General features: G+C 44.4%; 1 protein-coding gene across 4 annotated transcripts in view; it reads right to left on the reverse strand.

Moving 5' to 3' along the window:
* The window catches only part of LOC110973984 (E3 ubiquitin-protein ligase HUWE1-like), a 75,737-nt gene that overhangs the window by 48,710 nt on the left and 10,314 nt on the right, over positions 1-16,713 (reverse strand). For 3 of the 4 annotated variants that reach the window (XM_087135650.1, XM_087135649.1, XM_087135648.1), the window contains exons 6-26: positions 15,635-15,776; positions 14,043-14,123; positions 13,799-13,846; positions 13,189-13,257; positions 11,784-11,883; positions 10,690-10,790; positions 10,442-10,503; positions 9,772-9,860; positions 9,168-9,248; positions 8,336-8,424; positions 7,807-7,908; positions 6,960-7,167; positions 5,961-6,062; positions 5,204-5,284; positions 4,809-4,915; positions 3,723-3,900; positions 2,953-3,044; positions 1,706-1,938; positions 1,384-1,441; positions 1,076-1,252; positions 211-456 (exon numbers count right to left, since the gene is read on the reverse strand). In XM_087135650.1, the coding sequence (XP_086991776.1) occupies positions 211-456; positions 1,076-1,252; positions 1,384-1,441; positions 1,706-1,938; positions 2,953-3,044; positions 3,723-3,900; positions 4,809-4,915; positions 5,204-5,284; positions 5,961-6,062; positions 6,960-7,167; positions 7,807-7,908; positions 8,336-8,424; positions 9,168-9,248; positions 9,772-9,860; positions 10,442-10,503; positions 10,690-10,790; positions 11,784-11,883; positions 13,189-13,257; positions 13,799-13,846; positions 14,043-14,123; positions 15,635-15,776 (2,446 nt within the window). Of the gene's footprint in view, positions 1-210; positions 457-1,075; positions 1,253-1,383; positions 1,442-1,705; positions 1,939-2,952; positions 3,045-3,722; positions 3,901-4,808; positions 4,916-5,203; positions 5,285-5,960; positions 6,063-6,959; positions 7,168-7,806; positions 7,909-8,335; positions 8,425-9,167; positions 9,249-9,771; positions 9,861-10,441; positions 10,504-10,689; positions 10,791-11,783; positions 11,884-13,188; positions 13,258-13,798; positions 13,847-14,042; positions 14,124-15,098; positions 15,219-15,634; positions 15,777-16,713 lie in introns of those variants that run through there. The other variant, XM_087135651.1, reaches the window with a different exon arrangement.

Raw genomic sequence — 16,713 nt, forward strand, 5'->3', positions numbered from 1 at the left:
TACCCATGTTGAGACAATGGGAGCTAGTCTCAATGAACTGGCAACCACAGACTCCCAGGCTGCTTGGCCTTGGGGGAAGTTGACCTGTTGGATCTCTTTATACTGGGCGGGCAAGCCACTTCGACAATTGACGCAGACCGACGTGCCTGGCAGGGTTTTTAGCCAAAGTACACTGGACGGCTGGGGTCAAGACACAGACGTTCAACTCACCTGACCCACCCTGCACACGTGGACGAACATGGTGACGTAGGCGTGGGCAGAGGCCATGGCATGCAGCAGGGGCGTGGCCTGTGCCGACTGGGGGGCCTCAGAGATGTTAGGCGTGTTGACCAGCTCCCTGAGGAGCACGGAGCCCCCCGGGGCGCCCAGGGGGTGGTGGAGGGGCTCAAGGGATTGTAGCACATCGTTGAGGTACAGGAGGCCTTGCTTCAGGACCGACGTCTCGTGGGCAAGGGACTGCCAAAAAAGAATGACCGGAGAGATGTAAGTCAGCCTTTATTTCAGGAAAGTTTTATAATCCAGCTCTCAGTCAAGCTGGTCTCTGATTAAACTGAAGGTCACATTTATAGTCTCTGTTTCGCCTCCAGCTTTGACTCCATTTCAGTCTTTTGAATCATTCTAAAAAAAGAAGAAAAAAGGAAGAGCTCCAAAACTCGGCATTGCAAGAGGTTATCAAAACATGTTTGTTACAGGAAACAGAGCTCCACTAGGCCAGCGGGTTTCAACTCAAGGGCTTCATCTACTCTGACAACGATCAGCCCCTCATTGGAACAGAAGAGACAGGCAAGTGGAAAGTTTTTCAACCTGGGACTAGAAAGCGCCTGGTGCACTCACAAAGACTTTACATCCAAAATGAAATTGGACGCATGGCCACAACACCCTTGCACGAACATGTGCCCGCGAGCGGTGAGTTCCCAACAAAGGCATGACCAATTGGCATTGCTGCTATGTAAAACATGCCATCTCTTGTTGCTATAGGGACGAGATAATTGAACCTTTCTCCTGAACCCGAAGAAGGACGTAGAGCCACGTCCTCTAAGTAGAGAGGCAAAAACCCAACACGGTATAAACTTACAAGGACCGACTTGCAGACTCCGGCCACGGCCTGGCAGGCTGGGTTGGAGGGGAAGTCGATGGGCATGTTGGGCAGGCCTAGGATGCCCATCAGCGGGACCAGACCCTTCTGGTTGACAAACTCCCTGCAGTGGTCGTCCGTGGCGTTGTTGCTGAGGATGGCCTCCACGAATTTCATCTGAAACCATACAGAGGGGTGGGGGTAAAAAAAGTGACTGAAAAGTTGGTCTCGTTTTTGTCATTTGAGACCACACCCAATGTAAGAAAATCTTAGGCCATTAGGAAAACACAGACTTTGAGGTAACGTACCACATTCAGGATGTAGTCAAGCAGTGGAATAGGTGTCTTGACTTCTGGGCCTAAGGATCTGCAACACCAAGCCATAACAAGAAGGCAAATCAAATGAAGGCCAGTCTCAGACAGACGATCATCACATTGCTTCCAGCATGTCATTCAAATGCAGTGAACAAGTGGGCGCGTAAACCCAAACCTCTGCAAAGCTAGAATGCTTGGTTCAAGAAATCTGAAATCTGGACAGATCCTGTACAATCACATCCCTGCAACACAATGCCACGAGAACCCCCCACTCAAGCCCATTAAACCCCTCCCTTCCCCCTCCCTTTATTCTTACGGCTGCATCTCGGCTTCCGTCTTGAGCGCGCTGGTCTGGCTCATGGTGCTGGCGATCTCGTCCTCGTCCTCCTCGTCGTCGCTGGACGTGTCGTTGCCTGCGTCGCCGTCCAGGTTGCCGGACGGGGCACCGTTGCCGGCGCCGCCTCCCCCTTCCTGCACCTTGGTCTTGGATGGGGTGCGACTGCAGGTGTACTTGGGATCGCGGCCCAGCACACAGATCTCCTCCAGCAACTGTCAATGCAGAGCACATTCGAGAATTGTTTACCTGAAAATCTGAACCAAACCTTGCACAAAACTGCAAGGCTTGCAGCCAAACAGGGAACGACTTACTGTCCTCAATGCTTCACCTATCATAGAATCGAGGACTGTTAGGGTTAAGCCAAAACATCTTAGGAAAACGATGGTAACTCCTTATGGTTTACAAGCATTTTTTCCCACACGACTTTAAATCAATCTTTGTAGAAAGTTTCACTGAGTAGATTATAATTTATCCAACTGAACAATCTTCAACTACTGGAACCAATGTATTCGATCGATACATATGAAACAAAACCTTTTGCTCCATTAATTATTGATGTCTTTTTGGAGTGGATCTTGCAAGAGAAAACAAAACCATGTACCAAAGGACTTCCTTTTTAAATGTGCACATCATTTTAGCACACTGAACATTTACTGTCCGTTGGAGTTAATGTTGCATTAGTGTTTATCCACACAACCCTGGGAGAAAAGATTGCATGGGGAACTACAATGCACTCCCAATTCAATTTTAAGAAGTTACATAAACTGCAAATTATTTCTTACACTGGGTAGACTGTCCAATTAGCTTTTTGGTGCATAATTAACTTAACTATCAAATCCACACGGAGCTTTTTAAAGGAAGGTACACAGATTCCTGTGTCCCTTAAAAGTTTAAGTATAAAGAAAGTGCAACTGGTCTCCCAACTGGCGGAGGATACATTTAGACAGTCTGTTTTGATCCGTCTAAAAGTCCTCTGCTGTATAGGAACCCTATAGCACATTGTCTGCACTGTCAACTCATTTCAGGAGGCATCAAATCCAATGCTACGCTACAGCACCAAATCTGCATCTTCCTCGATCTTGAAAAATCTTCCAAAAACCCTCGAAGTGGATCTTTAAGGATCCGGGTAGGTTAGGGCTGAACCAAGTACTCTCATGGAAGACACTACTTTTCGATGGGTACTTGTTATTATTGTGAAGCGTGAAGCCAAGACGGCTGGTTCTGACCTTGATGATGGCCTTCATCGCGTCTGCCTTCAGCAAGGGCTGGTGTCGCATGAGCTCGTCCATTGCACTGCCCAGGGACGATGCAGTGTCACCTAGTTGGAATGATGGCAAGGGGGAAGAAAGATACATTCTGTCGATTTCAATTTCAATTTTGCATTCCTGTTTGTCAGGCTTTGAAGGCAAATTCTCATTTGTCCTTCCCCCGAAGAAAAAATAACTTTCTCGGTCATTACAGAGCCTTCTCTAACTTCTGACAAAAGCCCAAAGCTGGACCTCTTGGGACCTTGCGAAACAGAATTGACCCAATCAAATAAATAGTACTCTCATGTCAGTGTCTGTAAGACCTCCAGAAAAAGAGAAGTTCAGCAATCTAAAAACAGACTGCCTGTGATGCCCAATCTTACCAGCAAATCTGAGGGGACGTTATCGCTGCAGTGACCCCGCATCCATGCACACATCACACACATTCAACTTTTGTCATGCTTTCATTTTGACAAGTTGGCGACGCCTTATTGGTAAGAGGGGAACATAGCGCCCCTATAGATCCAGCATGAGAGCCTCGTACCACCGCAATAATGGCTTCTAATAATGGTCGCTGGATTAGTCTATAAAGCAGACTCAAATAAATTGATTTGTGGTCCACAAAACAAGTGGTCAAAGGACCGCATGGCAATCAGAATTGGATATAAGGGATTATTGCAGTTCTATGTACCAAAATGCAGCAATTCGTCCAGAATGAGAAACTGTCTTGTCTGAAAGCTCCGTCTTACCCAGGGCATCGTTGCTGCGCCGTCTCTTCATGGCTGGCAGGTAGGTTGGCGACAGCAGCACCTTGAAGAGCTTGTCGAACGGCTTGCACTGGACGAAGGCGTTCAGCCCCCGGGCGTTGAGGCAGAGAGCACTGAAGATGTTGGGAAGGGAGCCCAGGACCTCCTTGGTGGCTGGAACCTGTAAGGAGGGAGCCCATAAAGGCAGCATCTTCCCATCAGTAACAAGCTCCTATCAGAGGACATTGATTGCAACAGGATTTGAACCACCCAGCTTGCCTTGGCAAGCTCAGCAGCGGAATGGTAATGATACTATCACTATCAGACAAGCAGCAGGTTTGAGATGGTTAAAGTATGGAATAATTTGTGAAGCTTCTCTCATCAGGTCTCAAGAAGTTTCACAGCATCCAATGTATTAAACATGGGTGAAGGATGCAATTCTAGTTGCGTATTTTGACAAAGAATCAAGTTCCAGTACAGTGAATATTTCGAGTATCTATCTCACGTCATGATCTAAGCTTTGATCAACCCAAAGAAAATCTTCGTTCTACTTCATTGTTTGCCAGCACTGTATGCCTTGCTCATTTCACTCATGAGGAAAGGAAACGGATGTTGACTTTCATAATTAATTCCAAAGGGTTTAACCATCTTTAGAGCAAATTGTATTACTTTTCAAGCTGACTTGGTATTTCATGTACAAAGGGATACACGTTTCCAGGCCTGTGGTAGAGAAACACACATCTCTAAGATCGCCTATCCCACTGTCTTGTTACTGTCGCATTGCTACTTATCCACAAAGTCTTGGTTTATCACCGACAGTGTGGGGAACCACAATGCATCCATGGCTAACAGCCTAACACTGCCGAAATGCTATCCTGGCATGTGACGCTCAAAGTACACCAGATTATGGAGGATTCTGATGGATTAAAGGAAGGCAGGTCCCTGTAACAGGTGCTTTACAAAAGATCTGAATACCCCAAGGATTCACAGTGAAGAAGAACATAAAAACTTCAAAGTTAGTGATGTAAGTGTGGGAAGCCCAACGGAGAGTTGCGCCGAATAGGTCGGTTCAAGGAGAAGGGAACTTACATCCTTGATCAGGAGTGCATGGAGCATGACGTCAGTCAGACCGGTGTCTTGCAGCGAGGAGAGGAGAGAGGGTTCTTGGAACACGTACACTGTCACCAACTCACAGGCTGGAGGGATTCAAGGAAAACATACCGTGGCCGTTACGCGAGAGTCCAAGGTAGGAAGGCACGAGTTTAATATCCTTGACGAGGAGTACATGATTACGATCAGGGCGGCTTGGCCTTGTGTCAAGTTTAACCATGTTTGACGACACTTTTCCCCCTAAGGCACATCTGTACCCTCACTTTTGTTTTTGCTCCTTTTCATTTTGTTACGGGCAGGTAGTTAAGTCTTTAAGTGTCAGAAAAAGAATCGGGATATTTGGAGAAGACGCCAAACACACCCCTTTCACTCACCTAAGAGAAACAGCGAGGGACCGTAATACTCGGCATTGCTGATGATGTGCTTCAGGGAACTAGGCAGGGTACCGTCCATCACTGCAGTGAAATCAGGGCAGTCAGAAAACAAATGTTTACAATATTAAAACTACGGACGCTATCTCAAAAGTGTCTGAAGTTAAAGGAGGGATTTCAGACAAGTGACTTCAGAGATGACAGCAGGTATGAGAGACTGCCTTGTTTGTCTACCCCCTGTCGAAACGTTTGTAATAACAAACTTTAACTCTTAGTTCAGTTTTTAGCAAAAACCAATAGCATATTTATTGTTCTTACCAATGAAATATTGAGCCCATGGTAAAGAAATCACAGCTGAGCTAGACAGTCCTGATTCTAAAACAAGGAAGCCAAACTGCAGCAATAGATGGGGCTATAAATCAAGCATCCTTTTTGTCCTCCGCCACGCAGAAAATGACAACACAAAATGACTTTAAAAAGCTGCTGTAATGTCTTCTGTGGGTTTTTTTTTTGTGGTCCCCGAAAAAAACTGGTAAAAGCCCAGTCCTTCCATACAGAATCCTGTCTCCATTGTGAGGACGAGAGGTTCAAACTGGAGAAGGGGTTAATCCCCCTTTTTCCTGACGAGAGATGGATCGCAAGGTCACAATTTTGTAATTTTGAACAGGCCTTTCACACAATCTCTCAACAGGAATTCACCATATTCCAATTTACATGAAAGGATCTGGCACACAAGTAAGCCCTCCAAACGATCACCTACCGTGCCTGATGCTGTCGGAGAACGCTGGATCTGGGATGGCCTTCTTCAGGAAGTTCAGCATGGACTTGAGCAGCGCCGCCCTCTGGGGAAAGCACTGTGCACCTGTTGACAAGAGAAGGAAAGATTCCATATACGGCCGCCAACAATTATTCCCTTGAGTGACTTAACAGCCATCAGAAAGCAAAAACACGTCCAGAAACGTTCAATTTAGGAAGGAAAATACCGAGTCATTTACGTAGACAACACTTAAACTTTCAGACCAGTCTCAAACGGTTTATGCACGGGTGTCAAATGGCATCTGCATATGGAACTCTTTCCCAGGGATCATACTGTTAGACGATAAACTCTCCAACATTCTGAGCTCAGTGTTTCACTGCATACCCAGCCAAAGGGATGGGTGATTCCAGAAATTAGGGATCCATTTTTTTCTGTGTCCCTATCTGACATATGATTTTGTAAGTTTAGAACACACTTTCTAATTTCCAAGAGTGATGAATTAATGCAAATTACCTGCCAAACAAACAATAATAGTTTGAAATCAGTTCATATGACATTTCCATGTCAAATAACAAAGGTTTGTAATAATAATAAGGTCACATTCTCAAACAGTGCCTGAAATGAACCTGTCTACGCGTTCTCAAGTTCATGGTCAAAGAATGTAAAGTGATTAACAACTGGACCTACTTTGAAACATTATTCCAGATGACAATGTTCATTGTCCCATTCCTGTATGTAAGTTTGCACAAATACAGGGGAAACGTCTCAACTTGCCCTTCTTCTTAGCCCCACCCCCTTAACCCCTCCCCCACACTACCTCCCCCACCCCCTTAGCCCCTCCTCCACCCCCTTAGCCCCTCCCCCCACCCCCTTAGCCCCTCCCCCACCCCCTTAGCCCCTCCCCCACCCCCTTAGCCCCTCCTCCACCCCCTTAGCCCCTCCCCCACCCCCTTAGCCCCTCCCCCACCCCCTTAAGGTCTACAACCAGAAGCAAGAACTGACCGTCAGTTTTTCTCTTCTTGTCCTTGGGGCCGCTGCCTCCAGCCCCCTCCTCCTTGCTCCCACTGACTCCGCCCCCTCCTCCGTCCACCGAGTCCAGCTCCATCGAGTCCTCCGCGTAGTGAGCCGGGGAGTAGGAGCCATCGTGGTCGCCGCTGATGCTGGGCCGCAGGACAAATGGGGCCTGCTTCCGACAGATGGCTACTTCGTGCTGGGTTTTGAAAAACATACAACTGGTTTATTTCCTCTCACAGTGGAATTTGACATGCAGAATTAGAAGCCATTACTGCGGTGGCACAACCTTCATGGACAGCTTGTCCGCACCTGTTACATGCCTCTTCGACCAATAGGGTGTCATGATTTGCAAACACGGACAAGCGCGTCAAGCTGAAGAGTGTGCCACCACAGTTATGGTGTCCGATCGGATCAGCCAGTTGTTGTGCGTAAGGCACCTTCTGACTCAGTAAATGCATTTGTCAGTGGGAAAGTTCCCCTTGTTTTGGCTGAGAGGCAGAAGGGCCTTCTGTGAGAACGACAGGCTTGACTTTCATAAAAACTGGTCTTACATCAGCCCCTGAAGACATCTTTAAATAATTGGCTAGCAACCATTCCAAAACCAGGTTGAAGTGAGTCATTTTGATGCAAGACAATGCCTCTTCCTACTGTTAAGCTGTGTTTGCAAAGTAATCTGAAGTAAAAAAAAATTGGCTACAGAAGGCATCGTTGGTCAGTCGCAGTGGAAGCTATGAAGTTGTGAACTGTTCGTATCTACACCGGCACAAGCTTAAAGTTGCTCAGCCTTGGTTTTGGAAAACTGAGGCAACATTTATGGCTTCTTGTGCACGTGTACCTCCAATCTGTTGATGAATGTGGAGAGTCCTTGGTGTGTCTGGAAGGCAGCCATGTCTAGATTGGTGATCAAGTCCACCACCCTGACGGCCCTCGTCACAAACTGCACAGAATGGACAAAAGGAAGATCCACATTTCAGAATGTCAACCAGCATAGCAACATGCACCTGTACAGGTGCGTTAAAACCAGCATAGCAACATGCACCTGTACAGGTGCGTTAACACATTCACTGGTAATTCAGTTTGGTGAAAGAGTACAGAATACCCTCTGTGTAGTGGTGATGTTGCCTGTGAAGTATTTAGGGGTAAAAAAAAAACTGATAGCACGTGGGTTTAGCGCATGATAGTTACAGCTCCCACACTGGGACAGAATGGAAGGTTTTTCAGCAGGCCAAGAGCAAGGAGGGTTGAAATGTGGAATAATGCAACGGCCGGTAGCCTGTCGTTGCTCAGCAAGTATTTCCTGTGTTAAGCAACTTTCCACACTGGCCAGCACCACGAGCTTGGCCAGACAAGTGCCGACTGCTCACCGTGGTGTGGATTTGTTCGTCCTCCCCGGGCCATTTGATGACTTTCAGCAGCGACTCCATCATTCCGCAGGAGACCAATGCTTCTCCCCCTGTTGTAATAAAAAAAACCACAAACTTTAAACAAATAATGCAAAACTAGCTACGACCTTGACAATCGACTTTTTTTCTCAAACTTTAGATAGTATCAAAACAGCATCCTACATACATCAAAAGAAACTTTGGATTCCAAAGTCTTTTCATTCCTTGTTATCCATTTCTGGTAAAAGGGTCCAATCCAATGACACCAAGGTGCAACATAATCACACAATTTCCCCAAGAGTGCAGTAGGCAAGCTTTCGGTTGGCAACTGTAGATTAGGCAGTTTACACTAAACAGTGAGGCTTATTTTCGCATAATATAACCGTGAATTCTTTATCAAATGACATACCGGTCACCACCTGTGTCATGTACGGTTGTAGTTATATTATGCTGACCCAGTACTGGGTACTGGCTCTGCATTTTTCTCACACTGTTTGTGTTCATGAAGCTCTAAAGGCTTGCCCGCTACTCAAAGACAGTATACAGTACAGTGATCTTTGCCTGCGGCGATGGCACAGAAGTATGTTGGGTCATGTGGGTCGGTGAGAACTCCCAAAGCGAGATTCCAGATGTAACAAGGTGATCTGAGAAGTCCTGAGGACCTTATTATGAAGATTTCCCTCTTCATAGGAAACAAATGAACAGCCTATGCCACAAAAATGGAAAGTCCTCCCAAACTTCTGTCTATCGGTGACAGTGGGCTAGCCCAATTTCTATCAAATAGTTTGACCTCCTAAGATGGGATTGTACTCGCCTGTTTCGTAGCTCGCTAGATGGTACAGGAATGAGAAGAGTGCTGTGGCCAGGGCGTGGGGGAATGCCTCCATGGTGGGATCTAAAAGTTGAATTTTAAAAAGCAGTATTTTAAACTTTCATTACATGTACCTCTTTTTTTTTCCCCCGTCAAAATATTTGACCTATAAAAACCAGCCCAACATCCACAGAGCTCCACACAACTATTTATACTACTCCTGGTGTGGCAACAAGTGTTGAACGGAGTTTGGTGGGCAAATAAATTTGCACAAGCAAACTTTTCGGAGAGAAACTACCTGAAAGCTAGAGGGTCAGCTGAATTATTAGGCAAGCCATTTGCTGTTGTTTGCCACAGGGGCACAGGGAGAAAATAACAGATGAATCCAGCAACATTCCCAATGGCCCTTCAATGATGCAAAGCATTGTGTTAAAATTTGAGCGAGTGTTACAGAGAGTGGCTGCATACAGTTATCGCAAGACTTGGCACCATTAGTTGGGGGGCTATTGTAAAGGACCAGTGACAGCACTATTACCATGGTTACAGGATTCTCTCATGGAGAGGGGTCTTGAGGGTTTATTGATCAGGCTGTGAAGTATTTCCTCACCTATCATCGCTTGTATGCACCTCCTGACCAACACCGGCAGGAACCCATGGTAGGACGAAGCTCCTGTTGCATCAATGATGTTTACCAATCTGAAAGAATATCGACAACGAAGCTGAATTAACTCTTGTAAGGTTGGCTGGCTATAAAATTAATGGAAAAGATAATGTCAAGAGCGACAGCAAATCCTAGCAGGTGGGAGCTCAAAGACCAGACAAGCCAAATTACTGGTGATTCCGACCTGCCGTAACTCCATATGTGGACAGTAACCACATAAGTGTCATGAGCCATAAACCTGACGTTGGGGCCTGTCCACCCTTATCCCTAACAGTCCAAAATCCTCCAATTTCAATACGATTTTACATACACCCCCTTGGGGGTTAGGGTTAATCAATGGCACACTGGTCACCACTTGTGCCATGTTTTGTTGACATCATCATTCAAATCCAGTAGTGGGAACTGGCTCGGCATTTTTTGTCAGTGTGCTTACAATTTTTAAAGCTTTGCAGACTTGTTTACTATGTAAACACTGTACCTAGTGCCATGGTCTGTGCCTGTGATAATGGCGGATGTGAGAGCACCCCATACCAATGTTTGCGAGCCAATACAGTACAATGATGCAAACTTCCATTTTTATCACTGATGTGACAGGCTATTTTTTTTTTTTACTTACTTGGGGTTTCGGTCTAGGTGAATGATTGATGTCAACGTACGTAGTGAGGCTGCCTTGATATCCTAGGAGGGGAAAAAGAGGTACAATTTCATGTGTCCGTTGCTCAGTTAATTATGATTTCCCACGACACGGCCAGCTTTATTTATTTCGGGAGGTAATTTGAAGTTGCCATCTAAGCAATGATATTGAAAATATGGAGAATGCACGAATGCGAGGCCAGAACGACAAGAGATGCCAGATAAACTTACGACGAGCCTGAGGTCATCCAGCTCCAGAACATCTACCAACTCCTCCACCAGGCCGGAATACAGCAAGGAATTGGAGACCTCTTGGATTGCACTTGAGTAAACTACAACGGGGGGAGGGGAGTAGGATAGGACATCGGGGTTATCTCTTTGATGGCAGGATGTTAAATATAAATAGTAGGCCAGGAAAAGTCCAAACAAAAGCAGAAATCGGTCACACTGTTACTAACTAAAGTTTTATTTATCTCTCATTAACCAAAAGCTCTTCAAAATATTGGAAATGGACACAGTAGGTCATACCCTTTACCTGTCTGTTTTGAAAACCTTTTGTTTGCAAATAATGAACAACGAGGGTGGGAAGAAACGTGAATTAATTCCGCTTACATGTATGCACGGAATTACCCATCTTTATTAACAAGATTCAGAATTTGAGCAGATATGTTGATCTATTTCCCAATTCTGAGGGTATTTTTCTGCACTCGACCCGTGCAAAGAGTTCATCTTCAGCCACTCCAAATTCGATACGCATTACTTTTTCCACTGTGTCATATTCACAGTGCAAACAGGCAAGAAGATGACAAATACCCTTAAAAATAGCTTGAAGGGTGAGCCTTGGCCCCTTGTGGTGCGAACAGCTCTGGTTGGTCAGGAGGAAGTAAGGTAATGTATTGTCGACACAGTGCGCAGTGTCAGGTGGACACCATTAACCTCCAGCAACATCATGCCACAAATGTAAGGTTGTTATTTCATTGATTTCTAATGCCCACCATGTGAGGGCATAACAGAACATGCCAGTCTCTCATCAATTGCGGCTGTAGAAACTTCCCAGAACTATCATCGTAGGCAGACAATCGCAGGGCTGGTATCCACAAATCTCTTGCCCAAATCAGCTCTGTGATGACAGCGTTGACAGACATCTCGCATTCTAGGCCGGAAAACTTCATTTCCGTTGGGCCTTACCACATGTTGCAGTATTTCATGAGAGTTTGTTGGCTTGGGTCAGATTCTTTTGGTCTGAAATTAACTTTTTGGGGCCGGACTGGAGTTTGTTGGATCTCAGTTGGGACAGTGGAGAGCCGCATGTGATTGGCACTTACCTAGGACAGACAGCGCCTGCAGTCTAGCTTGAACACACTGCATGCGCTTGTCGTGAGTAGCAAAGCAGTGGGCCAGTCGTATATGCGTGAACAGCAACATCTGCACAGAGCGATGAAAGAGAAAGACTTGTGAGAGTTTCAACCTAAATTCATGCTGGCTCTATGAAGTTTCTAAGCACCTCCCTGTATCCTCTCATATACGCCAGAGTGCAGATATTTTTCGCCGCCTGGGCATTACCCTTCTCAATCTCCAAATATTTCCCTCCTCCCCCTCCCCCAAAAAATTGTGGTGGATTTGGAGGCACTGAGTAGGTGTTACACTCTGCCCCTGTGGGAATCTGTTTATACTCAGCAAGCTAAGTCTTTGTGGTTGTTAGACCATGTTAGACTCGGCAGGTCAAACAAGTCCTAATAAATATTTTTCACGGGTCAGCCACATTGAATTGAAAGTAGGGTTAACTTTTCAGTTTGGAAACCTGAGGGTAAAACTAATAAGCAATGATATAAAAGTATATTACAAATTAACGTCACTTGATGCTGATCCAAAATTTCAAATTAATTATATGCGGCTGTGCCGAATATCCGAATATTCGATCGGTTATCAAATATTCGAATATAATTTTTCGAATTAGATATTCAAAGGCAAAATTCTTGTAAAGGAAGCGAAAATTTTCTTTTGTTTTAAATGAGGAAAATTGCTCTATGGAGACTTGTGTCGAGCAGATTTAAATGAAAAGTGACAGAAATCTTACGATTCAAAAAAGTAAATTATTCATTGAACAATTCAAAAGAAATAGAGATTTCCAACAGGGCCAGACATATTGTTCATCTCCTAATTTAAATCTTGCTAAATCACGGCTGGAGATACTCCTAGCTTTGAGAAGCTATTATATTGTACAAACTTGTGCATTATTGCAACTGATTTTGTACATGGTTTGTTCATCAATAATCTGCAGTCGGTACGACCGAAATTTCTGGTAATAGATCAAATTGAAGGTCGAATGTTCGAATCGTGAATTATTCGAATTGACCCAGCCCTGGGGTGTTTCAAGCCACACAAAAAAGGGCAAGTGCAGCTTGGAGCCAAACAATACTCTGGCACCATCACATTTAACAAAACACAAAATAAAAAAACACCTCGGGAACGCAAGTAATTATGGCTTGCCCATGAATAAAGGCTATCGGCTTCTTCTGAATTCTTCTAATTTTCCACTCTTGGGGTTTCACAGACACTACAATTTGCTTTCTCTGAAATTTAGCAGGTCTCCCACATGCATTTCACTGGCTCTGTAGAAATCAGCCTGACCTCCCAATTCAAAAACCTGACAGGAAGAGGGTGTAGCATTCACGCCCAAAATGCATCAGCAGCAAATGTCAAGGAAACATTAAAGAAACAAATACCCACCTGTTTTTCCTTGGGTACATTGTAATTTTTCATCAAATCCTCCATGATTTCGGCCGGGCTGGCGGCAATCTAGGTGGGCAACAAGCAAAATGGAAATAATTCCACTCCATAATTTCAGTGGCTCACTGGGTCGAGGCTTAGGGTCCCATCAGAGCAAGGCACTGAATTTACACAGTGACAACTGCAGAAGGGCAAAACTGACTTCACGAGTCACGTCAACTTGATCCCAACTTCAACAAGAAGTGCAACTCATTTAAACATTAATTACACAATTAATACCCTTACAGATGCAAAAATTGAACAAAAGAGACACAACGTTAACTGCAACAAGAACAAATCATTTCAAAGCATGTACGAAACTGGATGCCTACACGTAGCTCTTTCAGTTTTCAATTAGTCTTACTTTTGGGGGGGGGGAGTGGTGATTTTTCATATGTGAAATGTGCTTGCAGGTCGTGACCTGGTGTGTTTCCAAGAAAAACTTGTGTAAAACTTTCTAAACTGAAGATGCGCGATAGTTGGTGGTGACACGATCTTATGAACACACAAGTAACAACAAAAGCATCTGCAAATTACAAAATCAGAGCGGCAAGGCAGAAATGGAACTTACTCTATCTACATTCTCCAAGTGTATCACCGTCACAGCATGAGGTGTGTGCTGTTAAATAAAGAATACACAGACATTTTTGAAGACATGTTTGATGACCGGTGCCACATATTGTAGTTTAATTGTACAGGTGCTTTGTTGGGATGTCACTAAGTTACTAAACTCCAGCACATGATTTGAATAGATTAGGTCAAACGTATTTGTAGTCATCTGTGCTATCATGAGATGTCACAGTTGCTCTGCTCACTTTTTTGGCCGGTCTGTCTTCTGGGGTGACCAATTCCGAATAGAACTCAAAATGAAGCGTTGTTGCACTGGTCGGCACCCTCTGTTGAGATTTTTTAAAAAAAATAATTTGCAATGAAAATAATAGAACTCAATCTAGACTAAAGACACCAATGTTTTTTGTCTGAGTTAGGAGCGTCAAAATAAATCACACGCATGGCCAGAAATCCAACAGTGTAAGCTTCACTTGGTGTATGGCAGGGCTCAAGAACCCATCCCTGTGAGTGTCCCAGACATATGACTTTTCTCATACATGTATTAATAAGTTCTGTGGAGTTCAACTTCACACGACTGAGAAAACAGGCTTTGAAAAAGTGGAGTCAAATACAGACTTGGAAGACTCACTTTACATCTTCCCTGCAACCAACATCTTTCCTTTGAGCATTTTTGTTTAGAAAACCTAAAAACTTTACTGATCAAAGATATTATTTCTGACAGGAAAAACTTAAATCCCACAAGAGATTTTAACTTTCTCAACATCTGAGTAGACCACTGCAGGGAAGTGTACAGCAAAACTTGCATAGCCTTTTTCCCAGAACAGTTCATAGATGTACTGAATAGAATACAAACGTAACACAATACATTCCTTCGGCATAAAAATCCTTCACGAATGGTGGCACTACCATAGCAACTCATGACATCCACTCGTGAAAGATTTATATTCAGTCCAAAAGGTGAGTGCACGCGTAGGTGTCCAATGTTCACGCATTCTGAAAGAGGTTTTTACGGGGGGAGGTATTGAGATCTTTTTAAGGGGGTAGTTTTCTGTGTTGACTAATAGTCTAAGTACTGTGCTAGAAATGACTGCACTTTTGTCTGCTTCCAATATGTTTTGTATTCCAGCGGTCGATTATTTTAAACAGAGTGCTTGATTTGTGTATATGTCAACGTTATACGAATTGAAAAGCCAGTCAAATGAGAAAATTTGGTGCAGAAAGTATTCCATGTATGTACCGGTAGGTGTCATGTTTGGTCAGGCAGGTGTCATGTGAGGACATGCAGGTGTCATGTTTGAACTCCTCGGTTTGGGTCCATTCTGAGAGCATACTGCCAGGCCGAATCCGCTGTCACGTAAGTACCGGCAGGTGTCATGTTCAGTCATGCAGGTGTCATGTTTAGACATGCAGGCGTCATGTTTAGACATGCAGGCATCATGTTTGAACTCACCGGTTTGGGTCCATTCTGAGAGCACACTGCCAGGCCAAATCTGTTGTCATGTATGTACCGGTACATGTAGGTATCATGTTCAGTCATGCAGGTGTCATGTGAGGACATGCAGGTGTCATGTTTGAACTCACAGGTTTGGGTCCATTCTGAGAGCACAATGCCAGGCCAAATCTGTTGTCATGTATGTACCAGTAGGTGTCATGTTTGGTCAGGCAGGTGTCATGTTTAGACATGCAGGTGTCATGTTTGAACTCACCGGTTTGGGTCCATTCTGAGAGCACTCTGCCAGGCCAAATCTGTTGTCATGTATGTACCGTTACATGTAGGTGTCATGTTCGGTCAGGCAGGTGTCATGTTTAGACATGCAGGTGTCATGTTTGAACTCACCGGTTTGGGTCCATTCTGACAGCACTCTGCCAGGCCAAATCCGTTGTCTTTACCGCCCCAACTCTCCGCTAGGTACGTCAGCCGACTGAAAAGTTCCTGGCGCTTCTCTGCCGCAAGCTTGATAAGGAAGTTGGACCGCTTGCTACCAGAAATGAATTTAAAACAAAGAGAAAACTTTACGGTTTCATTTTACTGTGCCAAGATATCTGTACATGTACTTGAAGATAATGATTCAAGGTAATGATTTAGTGTGACAAAATGGTCAAAGAGAAACATGGACATGTGTTCAAATGCACAGGTGTCTAACAAATTCAATCATGTGTACCAGACAGGAGCACAAACATGAGGATACATGCAGGCATGGTGGGGTTAAATTTAAACACACACAAGAGTGTATTTGCCTGCAACTGGGGACCCCCTATTGTTCCTCTTTTGTTCGTACTTAAACTTTTCTAGAAGATCACCCATATGTTTTGTACACAGCTGTCAATCGGGGACCCTCTGTCAATCGGGGACCTTATTGTCCTCTATATTTCTGAGTCCCCAGTTGAATGCAAAAACAAACACAAACACACAAACATTGAAAGTACATGTACGGTGTACACATACATGTACCCTTAAAATCATAAGGATACTGGTCAGAGTTAAAATAACAATGTACATGTACATAAACAAGAAAAGGACATGTACATGTTGTACACAAGTTCCTTTGAGCACCAGTGTGTGCAAGAACATCTACACATTACATGTAATCACCAGTGGCAATGACAATGCCAGGTCCTTTTTATAGCTTGACATGTTGTACTCAGACTGTGCATGAATATTATCAATGTTTGAAAATTTAAAAAATACAGGCATGGTGCTTGTATCGGTACCAAGCGTCAAGCATATGCACGAAACAGAACAATTTCATCTCTAATTTCGCACTGTAAATAAGCCCTACATGTAGATTGCCACGGAAGCTCTCATCGGGATAAAACAATGTTCGTGAAAAATCTTTGCTTTGTTAATTAGCCTTTATGCAAGCCTGCACTGTTACAAGATACACAAAAGCACGAATGTGTAGGCAGAGTCTACAT

Source organism: Acanthaster planci, linkage group LG04 (assembly GCF_054643075.1).
Source record: "Acanthaster planci isolate LZ-2023a linkage group LG04, COTS_SCS, whole genome shotgun sequence".
NCBI lineage: Eukaryota > Metazoa > Echinodermata > Asteroidea > Valvatida > Acanthasteridae > Acanthaster > Acanthaster planci.